Below are 17,488 nucleotides of genomic sequence, written 5' to 3'. Positions count from 1 at the left end.
CCAGCTGGACTTACAAAGGCACAGTTTGGGGTTATCCCTTGCTTTCTTAATGCAGCCAGAATTATACTAAGGAAGTGGAAATAACCATATATGGAACTATATAACAAGCACAGCGTGTTATATAAGGACTGGATTATGATGATTACAGCCTCATATGAACTAATGTTAGCCAAACTGAAGGATTCTGTGTCTAAATTCACTGAAATGTGGGGTAGCTTCCTCAGTTTTATTAATGGCGGTGATCATTAGATGGTAATATGTAATAGAAGCCTTAATGTATGTCAGGTGGCGTGTTGTGGGGAGGGGGATCTATCATGCTGTGCTGTTCTATTTGCTTTCATTTTCCATTTTTGTTTTCCGTTTATGTACTGTACCTGTAGACTACCATGTGAAAAGTATGTTTTGTACCGTTAATGTTTCAGGGTGTTTGATAAGAAAATAAATAAATTTAAATGACAACGAATTTGCAGAATAATAGGGCTGACAGTTGAAAATACCTCCTTGAGCAGCTCAGTGGTAATGACGTTTAAGATGCAAGACGAGGAGTTCATATTGGAGACTGTACTCTAACACTGCAATTGCAAGTGGTTGAAACTGGGTAGGAGAGACGGAATTAACATGGGTAATGGAATGTATGCAAAAGTCTGGCTGAATATGGGACCTGATATTCTCCACCTTATTTACAAAATGAGAGACATTTTTCCGACAACTCAACATCGGGATCAAAAAGAGAAGTGGAAGGACCATTAATAACAGAATCAATTACCCTAAAGAGAACTTTAGGATTGTGGTTATTTCTTGATATTAGTTCAGAGAAGTACGCCAGAGATGCTCACAAGTCATTTTCTGCACATCCAAGTCAAGTCTCAGAGCTAGAGTCCAAGTCAAGTCTTAATTCTTTGAGGGGCAAGTCCAAGTCTGGTCACACGTCCAAGTCAAGTCTCAATCCTCTTATGGTTGTAACGAGCATTCTATCTATCTATGAAAAAAAGGTAAAGTATTGGGAGTATATACTTTATCCAGAGAATTTTATCTACACTTCAATGATGTTTTACGTGAACCTTTATTTTTCATGTTCAAAGTACTGTACTGATAATGGAGAGATGTCTGTCACAATGAAGTGTCATAAAATTATTGCCAAAACCAAAAAAGATACCCTACTTGTTGAAAATGGGCACCCTATCCTACATCACTTTTAACAATTGAATATAAATTGCTGTCTTCCGTCTATGCTTCAAGAATGAAGAAAGGGTTGGATCAAATTATCAGTGAAACACAAACTGGGTTCACGAAGAACCATTACATAAGTTTAACATCAGACTTGTCTTGGATCTTTTGGATTATGCAGACTAAATGGACAGTGGTAGTTTTATCCTTTTCACATACTTTCATAGACTAGTGTGGGAAGATGGCGGCGCAAATTCACGTTTGCAGCGGCCTCACCCATTACCGGTGTGGGAAGATGGCGGCACGAATTCACGTTTGTGGCGGCCTCACCCAGTACCATCCATGCAGTGTCTCTGTCCACATCTACATGTCTTCGTTTGATGGCTGGGAAAGCTGGTGCTGGATTGGCTGGGAGAGCTTGGTCTGCTCTGTCCTGTGGTCCCAGGGACCATGGCCCTACCTGGAGCTGTACTCGAAGAGATAACATCGAGGGCGGTCCGATAGGACGCGGAAGCGGGGCAGGCTAAGCTAACTGCTAGCCCATGCAGACCAGCAGTTCAGAGAACACTGAGGGATGTCTCGCTTAGCCTTGACTGTGTTTTTAGTGTTGTCATGTGGAGTGCAAGGAGTTGTGTCGAAGGTGTCTGGCTGGGAGAGCTAGCGTTGGATCAGCTGAGGGAGCTTGGTCTGCTGCGTCCTGTGGGCCCAAAGACCACAGCCCTGACCGGAGCTGCACCCGAAGAGGAAACACCGAAGGCCGTCTGACAGCAGGCGGAAGCGGGGCAAGCTAAGCTAATTGCTAGCCCATGCGACTGGCGGTTCTGACAGTCATCCTGGCTTTCAAAGGTTATTACCATCTTCCATAGCGAAATTAAGATCTCTCAACTGGCAGACGGCACCACAATTTTTTTAAGAGACGAGAGTCAAGTGATACGTACAGTTAATTATATAAAAAGATTTTCTGAAGCAGCAGGTCCATGGTTGAACGTATCTAAATTTTAACTGCTCCCATTATTTAACTGTGATGTAACAATGTTTGAAAACATACCGGCAAAAGATATTATAAAATACAAAGCGTACCTTTGGAATAATGTTGACGTAATCAGAGGCAAATCACTTCTCCTTATATGGCATCAAAGAGGTATTAATTTGCCTAATATGTTTGATGACTCCGGTAATTTACTTTCCTATTAATAGCTTGTGAGCACTAATGATTCTCCTTTCAAGCATAAAGAATTACATTCTATAATTAAAGCTATACCAGTTGGTGTGTTGCAATCAATGAAAAAACACTTAACACACTGGCAGAAGAGTAATATTATTCTCAAAATCACTTAAGGTGGCCTTGAATTAACAGATAAAAACAATAAATAAAAAAATGCAACAACAAACACATATATGAAATCTTCCACAACAGAAAAAATAATTCCCAGAGGCAAATTTTATTGGAGGTCCATCATAAGAGAATATTACAAACCCCAATTCCAATAGAGTTGGGACGTTGTGTAAAATGTGAATAAAAACAGAATACAATGATTTGCCAATCCTTTTCGACCTATATTCAATTGAATACACTACAAAGACAAGATATTTAATGTTCAAACTGATAAACTTTATTGTTTTTTGCAAATATTCACTCATTTTGAATTTGACGCCTGCAACACATTCCAAAGAAGCTGGGACAGGGGCAACAAAAGACTGGGAAAGTTGACAAATGCTCAAAAAACACCTGTTTGGAACATTCCACAGGTGAACAGGTTAATTGGAAACAGGTGAGTGTCATGATTGGGAATAAAAGGAGCATCTCCGAAAGGCTCAGTCATTCACAAGCAAGAATGGGGCGAGATTCACCATTTTGTGAACAACTGCGTGAGCAAAGTTTCTCAACGTACAATTGCAAGAAATTTAGGGATTTCATCATCTACAGTCCATAATATCAACAAAAGATTCAGAGAATCCAGAGAAATCTCTGCACGTAAGCGGCAAGGCCGAAAATCAACATTGAATGCCCGTGACCTTCAATCCCTCAGGCGGCACTGCATGAAAAACCGACATCATTCTGTAAAGGATATTACCACGTGGGCTCAGGAACACTTGGGAAAACCATTGTCAGTTAACACAGTTCGTCGCTACATCTACAAGTGCAAGTTAAAACTCTACCATGCAAAGCGTAAGCCATATATCAACAGCACCCAAAAACGCCGCCAGCTTCTCTGGGCCCGAACTCATCTGAGATGGACTGACGGAAAAGTGTACTGTGGTCTGATGAGTCCACATTTCAAAATGTTTCTGGAAATCATGGACGTTATGTCCCCCGGGCTAAAGAGAAAAAGGACCATCCAGATTGTTATCAGCGCAAAGTTCAAAAGCCAGCATCTGTGATGGTATGGGGGTGTGTTAGTGCCCATGGTATGGGTAACTTGCACATCTGTGAAGGCACCATTAATGCTGAAAGGTACATACAGGTTTTGGAGCAACATATGCTGCCATCCAAGCGACGTCTTTTTCAGGGACATCCCTGCTTACTTCAGCAAGACAATGCCAAGCCACATTCTGCACGTGTTACAACAGTGTGGCTTTGTAGTACGAGTGCGGGTACTTGACTGGCCTGCCTGCAGTCCAGACCTGTCTCCCATTGAAAATGTGTGGCTCATCATGAAGCGCACAATACGACAACGGAGACCCCGGACTGTTGAGCAACTGAAGTCGTACATCAAGCAAGAATGGGAAAGAATTCCACCTACAACGCTTCAACAATTAGTGTCCTCAGTTCCCAAACGCTTATTGACTGTTGTTAAAAGGAAAGGTGATGTAATACAGTGGTGAACATGCCCCTGTCCCAGCTCTTTTGGAACGTGTTGCAGGCATCAAATTCCAAATGAGTGAATATTTGCCAAAAGTAAAACTAAGTTTTGGGTCCGCGGTGGTGTAGCGGTCTAAGCATCGGCTTTGTGTCGATGCAGTTGCCCACTGGGGACTGGGGTTCGCGCCCCGGTCTCGTCAGATCCGACTATGGCCGGACTCGATGAAGCAGCAATCATTGGCAAACGCTGTCTTCGGGAGGGGGGCGGAGTCGGCTTGTGTTCGTCACGTGAATGCGTCTCTGGTGTGTCGGAAAAAAACAGTGGTTCGGCCTGGAGTCGCCTTGTCACAAAAGTGGGGAGGCGGTCTCCTTCGAGACTGCCGGCCGGAGAGGTGCAGTTGGCGAACGCATGCAGTACGAGGGAGGGTGTTTGAATTAAAATAGGGATCGATTGGCCACTAAATTGGGAGAAAAAAAGGGAAAAATCAGAAATAAATTTAAATGAATAAATAAAACAAAGTTTATCGGTTTGAACATTAAATATCTTGTCTTCGTAGGTTTGATTCACTACACCACTAGCCTAGCTTTGTCTTCGTAAGTTGAAAAGGATTTGCAAATCATTGTATTCCGTTTTTATTTACGTTTTACATAACGTCCCAACTTCATTGGAATTGGGGTTTGTAATTGGAAGAAAGCATGGTTACTTCCCCTCAGATTTTGTGTGACAAACAAAACTAGAGAAGTTAAATTTCAAGATTTTACATGGAATCTACCCTGTAAATTCGACTATTTCATAATGTATGATTGTGGACAATACGTGTTTTTTTTTCTGTAAACAACAAAATGAAACTGTTACTTGTGTTTTTTTTTTATAATTGCTCTAAAGCATCATCCTTTTAGGAAGACATAGAATCCCATTTATTAGTTATGTGAACATGAACTACAGCTTTTCTCTGAAAGATGTGATAATCTATTATCACAATGATGGCTGTAGGAACACTGAATATGTCACTAAGTTTGTATTACTACTGGGGAAAGTTTCATCTCCACAAACATAAATTTGATAATTCCATCCCAAATATCCACCTTTTTTTATTAAATTGACGGACTTAAATTCTATCAGCATGAAAAACCAAAAAGTTATACTCGATAAATTACATTATGAAGGGAAACCCCTGATTGTATTAGAATAACTGTTAGTTATTTGAGTTATTATATTTCTTTCTTTTTTATGTTTATGTACCGAGCTGGAATTGTTGGATTGGATTCTTTGACTGTTGGTCTGCTGTATACACATATTTCCCTGTACGGTGCATTTATTTTTCCAATATCGTAAGAAAAAAAAAGCCACTTTTAAAAATGTAGTCACGCAAAAACAACCGCTTAATAAATGCAATCGGCCATATACTAGGTTTTAACCTAGTTTTGTTTTGAAATGAGTCGGGCCATGAGCAGCTGCTGTCAGACTCTCCGTGTCTGTGCTGGAAACACAGTCTGCCAGAGCTTTCTTCAGGGGATTTCCTTGCTTTGTCACCAGTGTCGTTTAGCCACCTGAGCATTTTGATGACTGTGGGTTTTTGCGCCTTCACCTGGGTCTCTCTTGGTAAGTGCTTGTGTGACATACCATAGAGCTTGTGCCGGTGCCACCTCACGTTTTTTTAATTTGAACACCTAACAATTAAAACGATATATATTCTAAGACGCATTAACGTTATATTTTCATTCGTAATGATAAGTTTCTCTATTGTGCCAGACACCATATCTGTGTCCCAGGTGCTACTTTTATTGTCCCTGGGACAACGGTACTTCCTTAATTTCGAACGCTGCTAGGCTGTCAAGCAAAGCAGTTGACATCTCAGTTCAATGTGCAAAAACAATTGGTGTTCAAAATCAGCTGAGAATATGGGATTTCCATTATAAACAATGACGGCATAAAAGTCTGCAGAGGTTTACAGCCTGATATCCAATACTACAATGAGATGCTATCAAAACAAGAGGCTGCCAGTCATGAAGACATCACAATTGCTGATTACAGAATGTATGGAACTGACTGAGTGAGATGCTGAGAGTGACAGATTGGAGAAAGAATGTGTCATTTCATGACAGAGTAAAGGGTTGCTCGGTCACCAGCTTCAGTTTCAGTATCTTTGGGCAGTCATTAATTGCATAACATGGAGGGGGCAGGGTTGCAGGTGGAGCTACAAGTTTAGGCAGTTTTGACCAATTAAAAAACATGGTCATGGTGTGCAAAGTGCAATAATTCTAGAGAAAAAAAATTACAATACTTCAGTCTTAGACCCATCATTTTACAAGAACAGCTTAGTCCTGGTAATGGGAAAAATAACTACACCAAGGCTAGTACATTGTCTGTCCATGGGCCCTTTTGTTCTAAAAAAAAAAAAACGTTAACGCATTCTAATCAGTGAGTCCTTGTGTTTACCTGAAAGGGAAAGGTTTTTTTTTTTCCACTGAAGAGATTTGCATTCAGCTTCTGGGTCTTTTACTTTGTGCCCTACTTGCATAATTAGAAACTCATAGATACCCTTTTTTATGTTTGTGCATGTAGATTGAAGGTAGGTTGAACATTACGCTTTGCCTAGCTTAGTTCAATTGCTGGATATGTACCGGGATCATTAGCATGTCCTTTCAAAAGAAGGGAAATACACCTTCCCCAAAGTTGAATGTTTATATATTTTCACTGAGTGCCATTGATAAGTAGGGAAAATATTTACCTCCTCCATTGCATAGCATAACTGCCATCTAAATTTGCCACTTTAAGGTTTAAATGGTCCCAGGTATGGCACTCATATGGTCCATATGGTGTAAGCAGATTATAACAAATTAGCATTCTCTAGATCCTGGCTTTGAGATCCTTAATGTGAAGAGAGTTTGCTATGATCCATTTTCTTTGTGACAAGTGCGAGGCATTTTCATCATCCTAGTAAAGTAGGTCTCTTGCTTGAAATGCATCTTATTAGAATTAATTTTGCTATTAAAACCCAATGAAAACAAATATCTTTTAAACTAAGTCTACAGGTATTTTGCAATGTTTCTGTATCACAATAATTCAAGCCAAAATAGTCAAGCTAAAATAACTGACAGTGACAATCAGTTGGGATTAGCTAAACAACATGTAGTCTTTGGCTTGGTATGTACTTGCTCCAATCAGGTCACAGTAATTTAGCACAAGGTGGGTGTGGGTAATAAACTCTTATAAACGTTATACCACAAACCACAGTGTGGCATGTGGACAAGGGCATGCTCAAATCCTAATACACACTATAAGATAAAAGCCTTGTCTACCCCTTGTATGTATGTATGTGTGTGTGTCAATCAAAAGCAAAGAAATGATGGAATAATTTATTTTTTTTAAATCAGGTTTTATCCCAGGATTGTGTTAAATGTCAAACTTCGAGTAAAATGTAATCTTAACAAAAAGACAATCATCTCCTCTCTGAGAGTTTGGATTGTGAAGGAGTGTGCTAGGAGCTCCTAATCACTTCTAAAATCAACATACATTACATGTGACGACAGTGAGCCTCATTCATAACTGACAACTGACTGAAATTTGTTCTTACACACCCATAAATTTTTTTACGCCCTGAAGTTTGTGTCAGAGACCAGTTTAGAACCTGGGTATCCCCTGAATTTAGACACCAATTGGCTAACACAGATGTCTTTACAAGCCTGGGTGATTGCTCATTGCACGAGGTAGACAACAGATGTTAGGGGAAAGGAATTACAAATAACCATCTGGCTGTCAGACAATTTTGAGAGCTAAAAAAACTCCATGTGTGTGTTAAGAACAAATTTGTATGTACAAGTGATTGATGAATGAGACCCAATGCCCTTCATACTGATCTGTTTAATACAGCTCATGCACCTTAGAGAGATGAACAATGTGACTTAAGCAAGGGTTAAGTTATATTTCAGTTACACTTACAGTCTAAAGTTTAAATCGCATCAAAGGTTGACATCATAAACGTGAAATGGCCTTTTATGTTCTTGGTTTGGCGAGAATGACTGGGCAACAGAATTAAGACAATGATGTAATGCTAAAACTTTGTGAAACTAAAACTATGAAATTATTTTGGAAAAGGTGCAAGCTCCCTGATGCAGGGTGCTCAGTCTTTCATATTACAGGGGTACTGCTAAAAAACAAGAGTTACAATTAAATAAGAATACTTTGGCCAAATTTTCATCTAGGAAGCACAAAGAAAGCCATGTTTAGAATTTATTTGTCCAACAGAGTATCCAAAGAATATTTTTAGCGGTACAACCAACAAGAAAACCCTTTGGAGCAAAACAAGGATGATTTAAAACCAAAACTAAAATTACCTCCATTTTTTTTCTCTTAATTACTACTGCAACATCAAGTGGCCAAGGAACGTTAACGGAAACTTATATTTGGTTATATTTCCTATATACTGTATGGCTCCTTTAAATAAGAGTTGCCTATTTTATTCCTTTAACCCAGACAAATTTACCCCACAGGCAGAAATGGGGAAACCAAACTTCTAAACAGGGATTTCAGTAAGCAGCACTTCTGGAGCTGCTCCTATGATAACATGTAGGAGACACTATGTCCCACAGCAACCCCAGGTGAGAATGCAAAACCTTTGCTTTTCCTCACATCAGTGCCCAATCATGTACATCTAATATTTGAGCCTGCTCACCATACTTTTCCTGATGTACTCTATGGCCTTCCTGATGTCCATGCCCGACCAGTCATCCAGCATGTAGCAGATACAGGCAGCACAATAGATAAACCGCATGTCATTTTCACTGCCCTCAGGAACTGCATAGAAACTGAGAATAGACAGACAGAGACACAGAGAGATGTGAGCTAAAGATCTGCAATCAGGAAAAGTAAAGTTCACAGCAACAAACAACAATCTGTTTTTACCCACTGTAACAGTGAAAGTCACACTACTGAGTTGCAACCCTTTTGTCTATTTTTTTTTAAATTTTCAGTCAGATATAGTGTACAAATTGTAAGTCAGTGGGTTTGTTTGTACAAGTGAATGCTAGTATATGACAATAATATAAGTTTGAATGTCCATCTAAAAGGATCAGTTGTTAAAAGTTTTTATGTCGATAACATGCTGCCTGATCCAAATAAATAAGATATGGGCACTGGTCTCCTGTTCGTCTGCTTTAATTATTTTCAGTTAAGCGTCATTATTAACTATTACTTAGAATGGATCACTTTGTTTTCACTATTGAAGTTTGCATAAGTTTAGATATCAGTGAGTGAAAGTGACAGCATTTTGTAGCAGAATATACATCCAACTGTGCGTCCAAGTGTGCGAGTGTGTCTAAAGCAGTGGACCAACCTGCCATCCTCCAACTGTAGTGCCTTGAGACCTGCCAGCAAGGCCCGTTTGTGGACCCGGCTCAGGTCATCGCCCAGTATTAGTAAAGAGGCTAGCCCAGTATATGTCATTGCTATGTGACCACTGTCATACGGATGTGGTATCCCTGGGCCCTGGAGAATGAAAGGAGCGTATCCAAAATCAAACCTCATACATAACAAGGCAAAAGGCAGGAAGTGGAGGTGGTGTCTGGCCAAAATAACTTTTAAAAATAAAATTGATGCCTCAGAGAAGGTTCACATGGACAGAATATAATTATGCGATTCCTTCCTACTCCTTCACAGTGGGACACTTCAGCATGCGAACGCAATTCAACAGAATGTAACTGACAAGGTGGAGCAGATCAACATAGTGTGGTGACCAAGGATGAATTTTGTGGGCCACTACAAAAAAAGGGAAGTGAATGGTGATCACAAAAGGATGAGTTAGGAGTATGAAGTGGAATACCTTAGACATGTAAGGAAGTCCAATGTGCGATGATCCCCGAAAGCCACAACGACTTAGATTTGATTCTGGAAAAGGTTGAAGAGGTTGTAGCAGATAGAGGACAGTTTGCAAAACACTATTAATGTTAATATATTGTAAGATTCTGAATATTAACAGAGGAAAACAGAAATGGTACAACCTAATTAACTTTTCTTTACCATCTTATTGCTTGCTGACTACATCATCTAACCACATTACAGCCAAGGTCCCTTTGTGTCTGCTGACCTGCAGCTTTGTGCCACATTGACTTGGTCAGCGTGTAACCACGAGGCCTTGCCAAGAACAAGTCTAATCCTGCCATCTAGTGGGGACAGTTAAAACGATAGAGGAAGTATGACCCCATGTCCAAAATATGCTCAGTGCATACATAAATATATACTTTCCAAGGCGTGTAATATTATATTGAAAGCATAAACACAAAAACAATAAGAACAATTGTAACATAGTAAATTCAAGTCACGATGACGCCCAAATGTTGACGATGACGTCATATGTAACGTCATCAATGCTGCCTGCGATAGGCCTGTCTTCATGTGTTTCTTGTTAAACACGTGAAGTTAATGGATAATTTTTCCCCTCCATGTTTTCCCAGATACTGTGCCATTTAAAAGGGCACAATAGAAGATCGTACCATTTTCAACACACTAATGTAAACAACATGCTTAAGAAAGAACAGTCAAATTCAGTATACCTACGGAGTAGGAAAGTGCTACACAGTAGAACGGTACAAAATTTGTATCTAACTAAACAGGGATTTCAGCATTATTCATATGACTTCAAAGATTATTTTAATTTGTCACTTGTTCTTTTGGGGCAACACAGCAGTCATCAACAATTTCAAGTCTTAACAGCTTCACAGATAACACGACTTCACTCAATTAATGACACAAATAGATGTAGTGCCTACCAGCTGTAATCCCACCTCTAATGATAAGAAAAAAGCCAGACACCCAACATATGGAAGCAGCACTTGAGTCCAATCAAGCACTATTCAGACCACATACTTTTCTGTTGATATCTTGAATAATTAACCGACTGGTACAGCTGGCAGACAGTGCCTTATTAGAGTCTTCCGCATGAAAAAACAAAAAGTCATTTAATATTAAGGTTCCTCACACACAGAAATACAGGGGATGCTGAGACCCATCCAAAACCCAAAAAAACAGTAGTTAAATGATACAATATTTCTTTAATAAAATGTAAAAGTCGCAGTCTTGTTCAAACTAATGACTCGAATGCAGAAAAAGCAACAATGGAAGAACTCTGATCTGTGCTTTTCTGTAGTCCTTCACCTCACAGAAGGGAGAAGGCATGAAGCATCACACATTAAATGGGACTGCTATGATGAGTGCTTCAAGCAAGATTGTGGAACTTGGATAGTTCTACCTCTAATGAGCCATACATCTCCATAGTATCAACAAAGAACCACAAACACAACGTCATCTCGTGATAATGCCAGTTTGGGGCATGGCTGGCGTCAGCTGTGGTTGGCTATTTAACATGCTATTTATGCTTGATGCCGTCAAGATGGCACCGCGGCTGGCAGCATTGGTACAACACTCTAGTAATTCTTTGTTTTTGTTTATTCTCCGTGTGTCCGGTTACTCAAACCCGATTAGTTTTCACAAACATGGAAAGTTTTTTGGAGATCTTAGTTGGAGGAACAGCTGCTCTCTGTGAGACATGGAGGCGATGCTGACGGGGGAAGCGGGCTGGTGCGCTGGTGAGGCGCTCATGTTAGCGCTAGCATCTCAGCAGCAACGGTGAAGTTGCCCGAGTTTTGGCAGCACAGTCCCCGGCCATGGTTTCAGCACATTGAAGTCCAATTCGAGCTGGGAGGAATAATGTGGGACGTTACGAGGTATTTCCATGTGGTCGTGGCGCTGGATGCCCAGATGACGGCCCGAGCTATGGGACTACTTGAAGCCCCCCCCCGGCTGTGGGAAAATACAGCGCACTCAAGGCATTCCTTTTGCAGCTCTTTGAGCTGTCGGAGATGGAGAAGGCGGATCGCCTGTTGTCACTCAACGGACTCGGCGATAGCAAACCTTCTGAGCTGCTGGAGAAGATGTTGGCCGTTTTGGGCTCGGTGGACCCCTCCTTCATTTTCACCCATATTTTTCCGGCAGCAGTTCATTCATGCGATGCTCCCCACCCAGACCTCGCCCCCACCTCTGGAGGACACAGCAGGCACCGCGGTTGCGGTGGCTGCCCGCCGCCAACGTGACAGCAGGCTGTGTTATTACCACAACAGGTTTGGTGCCAGGGCCAAGCAGTGTCGCCTGCCATGCAGCTTCAGCGTCCAGGGAAACGCCAGGGCCAGCGCTCCATAACAGCTATGAGGCGCCGGCAAGAACAGCAGGCTGTTGTTTATTAAGGACACCTTATCTGGCCGGCGGCTGCTGGTCGATTCGGGCGCTCAGCGTAGCATCCTGCCTGCATCGGCCGCGGACACCATGGCTGGTGGTCAAGGCCCCCCGATGGATGCCGCAAACAGCGCGCCCATACGTTCCTACGGCAACAGGTATGTGGAGGTGTGTTTTGGCAGGCGGCGTTTCAGCTGGGACTTCGTTATGGCCGCGGTGTCGGTTCCCCTCCTGGGAGTGGACTTCCTGTGCGCCTTCAGGCTGCTGGTGGATGTTATGAACTGTCGCTTGATCGATGCCGTCTCTTCCGCTACATACCTGTGCACACTGGGAGGTGCAGGGATGCTCGGCCTGTCAAACATGCTCGCCACCAGAGATACGCATCAACGACTGCTCGCAGAGTTCCCTAACCTCACCACACCTACGTTCTCGTCAGCGGTGGCCAAGCACGGCGTGAAGCACCATATTTCCTCCGACAGCCCCCCAGTCTACGCACGTGCTCAGAGCCTCGACTATGCTAAGCTCGCGAGCACCGGGAGGAGTTTGCCACCATGGAACGCCTTGGCATTGTGTGCCACTCGGACAGCCGGTGGGCCTCCCCCCTGCACATGGTTTCTAAGGCTGACAGCGGTGGGCACCCCTGCGGCTATTTTCGTCGCCTGAACAATGCCACAAGCCCTGACCGATACCCCGTCCCGCACATACAGGACTTCTCCACCCACCTGGCGGGGGCCACCATCTTTTCCAAAGTAGATTTGGTGCGGGGCTACCACCAGGTACCAGTCCACCCTCGGGACGTGCCCAAGACAGCGGTTATCATGCCATTTGGACTCTTTGAGTTCCTGCGGATGCCCTTCGGTCTCAATGGAGCGGCGCAGACATTCCAGCGGCTGATGGACTCTGTGCTACGGGATATGCCGTTCTTGTTTGTTTACTTGGATGACATTCTCGTGGCCAGCGCATCTGCGGAGGAGCACCTGAAGCAACTCCGGCAGTTGTTCGAGCGGCTCAGTGCGCATGGACTCATAGTCAACCCAGCCAAGTGCCAGTTTGGCCTGTCATCCATCGACTTCCTCGGCCACCGCATCTCCCCGCAAGGAGCCATCCCGCTTCCTGCCAGAGTGGACGCCGTCGCCAGTTTTCCACGCCCCCGCACTGTGAAGTCCCTGCAGGAGTTCTTGGGCATGGTGAACTTTTATAACAGGTTCATTCCCCACGCAGCTCACCGCATGCGGCCCTTGTACGAGGCCCTGCGGGGCAAGGAAGCCAAGGGCGAGGTAGACTCGTCCCCGGGGATGGACGAAGCTTTCGACGATGCCAAGGCTGCGCTGGCCAATGCCGCTTTGCTGGCACACCCGTCCCCCACTGCCCCGATTGCCCTCACGACCGATGCCTCTGACTATGCGGTCGGGGCAGTGTGCAAGCAGTGGGTGGGCGGCACCTGGCAGCCCCTTGCCTTCTTTAGCAAACAGCTTAAGGACAACAAGCAGAAGTACAGCACCTTCGACCGGGAGCTCCTGGGTCTCTTCCTCGCCTCCTGACACTTCAGGTTCCTGTTGGGCCCACAGTTCACGTCGGAGCTCTGGACTGCTGTCGCGGAGGGGCTGGGGGTGAAGCTCCACCGCACCACAGCGTACAACCCGCAGGGCAACGGACTTTGTGAGCGGTTTCATCGGTCTATGAAGGCCGCTCTTCGTGCCAGTCTCACGGACAGCAACTGGGTTGATCGCCTCCTGTGGGTCATGCTCGGCCTTCGCTCTGCCCCCAAGGAAGACCTCCAGTCCTCGTCTGCCGAGCTGGTTTACGGCCAGCCGCTGTGTGTCCCGGGTGAGTTTCTCCCAGACGCTGTGGCCCCCTGGTCAGCAGCTTCTCATCGGGCTGTGGCCCGGGACAGTGCCAACGCTTTCGCTCCGATCCCTACATCTCACCACTGCCTCCCTCAGTCCTACGTCCCCAAGGATCTGCTGTCGGCCAGGTACATCTTCATCGGCCACGACAGCCACCGTACCCCCCCGCAGCCCCCCTACGACGGGCCCTTCCGCATCCTGGAAGCGGGGCCTAAGAACTTTGTGGTGGACATGGGGGGCAAGCCGGAGCGGGTCTCGGTGGACCGTCTCAAGCCTGCCCATTTGGACCTGGGTGGGCCGGTCGAACTGGCCCTGCCCTTGCGGCGTGGACTCCTCCCTTCTTGTGCCCCCGGCCCAGCCTCGGCCCCTGTCCGGGCTCCAGCTCTGTCCCCTGCCCCCACCCCCATACCCATTCAACGCAGCCGTTTTGGCCGCCTGGTCCGCCCCCCGAGACGTTGACTATTTCACTGAGGACTGTTCGCCTGTTGGCTGTTTGTGTTTGGCTGAGTACTTTTGTGTTGCATTTTTTCGTGATGGTGAATTCTGGGGGGGCCTGTGTGGTGATACACAAATGAGGGTAGATTCACCAAGAGCTGCTGCTCCTTTAAGGCAGACATGCAGAGTGCTGACGTAGGCACTGCTTAGGGTCTCCGGGGGGAGACATGTTTGCAGCTGCCTAGCGGTTAGCTGGTTGCCACGAGAGATTGTGCTGTATCGGTGTCGTTTTGTGTGGCGAGTAAACGGAATTGACTCGACCTCTCCGTCTCCTCACTCCTGCACTCCCACAATATAAACAATATGGTATAATATACGGGCATAGGATGTTGATTATTCAACCATAACAAAACTCCGTTATAGTAGTGACATACCTGTTGTGCATATATGCTTGCCTCCAATTTCCTGTTTGTTGCTCCATTTCTTGTTTTTTCTTTTTTTGTTTTTCTTGTTTTCTCTTTTTTGTGCATGTGAGTGATGTATGCAAGTACTAGAAGTGGCTGTGAACCAGAGTCCAATTCCTTGTGTGCACAGGCAAACTTGGTCAATAAAGTTGATTCTTATTCTGATGCCATTTAACTGCTATGTTTACATTTTCAATTTGAATGTCATCCCAACAGTTGGAATGTGCAATTCCTGCTTTCACATTGGTTTATGCTATTCAAGGCTGGGCTCTAGCTCAATTTAAGGAGGAGTTCCATGGCAAAATTAACAAATGTAAACAGGGTGTCCTCTGTGTTAATTAAGAATTGCATATTCACATTTTTACTTGCCGAGAAACTGATAGTGTTAATACGACACGTTACTTACGGTCCTCTGTAGGCAGGACTTGCAGGGAGTAGATCCATTCAATCATGTTGTTCTTATCAATGACATCCAAGGCATCCAACACGTCAAGACCAGACAACGCAAAGAACACGATAGTCAACCTGAAAGTTGAGGCAGAGGACCAAACGTGGCAACAAATGAATCACAGTAAAATCCTGACCTTCTGCCGTTAAAACACACACAGCCAAACAAACAATTACGTTCTATGCATAGTCACGACAGACAAGCAACACACAGCAGATACCTTGCAAACAGTCTATGCCAACACTGACTGCAAGGTTAACATACTCAACTCAAAACAATTAATTTGTTAGCCAAGAGTTATTCAAAATAGCGTTATCTTGACTCTTAAATAGTTAGAAAATAAATGTAAGTCACAAACATAAGAAAGCAAACTAGTTAACGCTAGCTTAACTACTTAAGTCCCGAACTGTCTGGTAAGTTTGGAGAGGTGTGTTAACTTGGGAGAAAAAGGCAATCAACAAGCGACTGTGGCTTGTTATCATTCAAATGGTTGGCATCGTTCAGCTCTGACATCGGTTAAGAAGATATCATGCACCCTGATGTCACGCCGTATTCAGTATTTTTTGACAGCTGTCGTCCCTTACATTTAGTTAGCGAGTAAGCTAACATTTATTAGCCTCCCATTCAAAATACCTTAGACACGTCTAGCTTGTTGGCTAGCCAACCAAGTTCTTCAACAAATTAGTTAAGCGCATTCATTTCACCAAACCTACCTGGTTGTTTCCAGGGAGGAGTATCTCTCGGGTAATACCTGAAGCGACCTCTGAAAAAAACGTATATGCCGGTCTCTTAAAAAGTCTATTTGTTCAAATTCTTCTAGCTGGCTTTCTTCTTCCGCCATCTTTTCATTTGCACCCAGCAGCATTTCGTTCTTCTTTTGTTCCATTTTATAGAAGCTTTCAGCAATGACGCTCTTTACCGCCACCTACAGCCGAGACTGTGAAATGGATTGCATCGTATTTAGAGCTTTATTGTAAATACAACAGCCGCTCAAGGCGCTTTACGATTAATTAATTGCTTACATTCACATTCACATTCAATTCACACACACACACACACACACACACACACACACACACACACACACACACACACACACACACACACACACACACACACACACACACACAATAGTAAGCTTCACCTCAAGCTGACGACGACGCTCCTCCTGACAGATTTAAAACACTTTGTTCACTAAATATTATGCTAAGCTGTTAACTAAGGCACTATCCATGTGCCAATAAACAACATATGGCCAAACATGTAACCACAGGTGCTAATGTACATTTCCTGATGATGGGGCTTCTGTTGAAGCAACGTAACTTTATATGAATACACACAATATCAAACAGATACACACAACTTGGTACAAGCATCACAACAAACATTCAGCTGCACATGTACATAAAGGAGCAACCCCGCACCTGCATGTATGTACACACACACACACACACACACACACACACACACACACACACACACACACACACGAAGTCCATTGGGAGCAGATAGGTGTTAGGTGTCTTGTTCAGGGATTCCTTAACATTTTTGCCAAGAGGCGTCGAGGATCCAACCAGCAACCCTCCAGTTACCAGATGACCTGCTGTACCTCCTGAGCTATCTCTCCTCGAGTCACCGCAGCCACACCAACCAAGAAACCAATATGGGCTGATTTCTGACAGAGACTGGAAACCTGATCATGTCAATCACTGTCATACATGTTTTGGGCTAATTTCTGTCAGGAAAAAAAAAGCCAAAACACAAATGGCTTACTGGGATCTACAGCCAGCTGCTCCATAAATTCTGCCTGTGTCTTGGGAAATGGAAGTGTCTCGATGCACACTCAATATCACCTGACTGCAGGTGTATTGAATGAGGAGTCAAAAGAGACCATCTACATGAATGGGGAATGACCATCCCTGAAAAGGGGGGTAAGAGTCTTACAACGCTGTGATTGCAGCTATTCCCAAATCCTCTGTGAATAGTACATGTGGTCATTGTAACTCTAGTTAATGGTCATAGCAATTTGCATGGGAAACCTGTGTTATATCGCTGGTTTTGGTCGTTAAGCAACTGTGCAGTTTATAAGCTTGGGGA

The 17,488-nt window shown here is 43.9% G+C and overlaps 1 protein-coding gene across 1 annotated transcript in view; it reads right to left on the bottom strand.

Moving 5' to 3' along the window:
* pggt1b (protein geranylgeranyltransferase type I, beta subunit) overlaps window positions 1-16,232 on the bottom strand; it is a 66,860-nt gene extending 50,628 nt beyond the window's left edge. Inside the window, exons 1-5 of the mRNA XM_056292072.1 lie at window positions 16,105-16,232; window positions 15,350-15,468; window positions 9,793-9,857; window positions 9,307-9,458; window positions 8,647-8,779 (exon numbers count right to left, since the gene is read on the bottom strand). Coding sequence (XP_056148047.1) covers window positions 8,647-8,779; window positions 9,307-9,458; window positions 9,793-9,857; window positions 15,350-15,468; window positions 16,105-16,232 — 597 coding nt within the window. The remainder of the gene's footprint in view (window positions 1-8,646; window positions 8,780-9,306; window positions 9,459-9,792; window positions 9,858-15,349; window positions 15,469-16,104) is intronic.
* Window positions 16,233-17,488: the final 1,256 nt, after the last annotated feature.

Source organism: Lampris incognitus, chromosome 1 (assembly GCF_029633865.1).
Source record: "Lampris incognitus isolate fLamInc1 chromosome 1, fLamInc1.hap2, whole genome shotgun sequence".
Lineage (NCBI taxonomy): Eukaryota > Metazoa > Chordata > Actinopteri > Lampriformes > Lampridae > Lampris > Lampris incognitus.
This window is presented reverse-complemented; position numbering and strand designations above follow the sequence as displayed.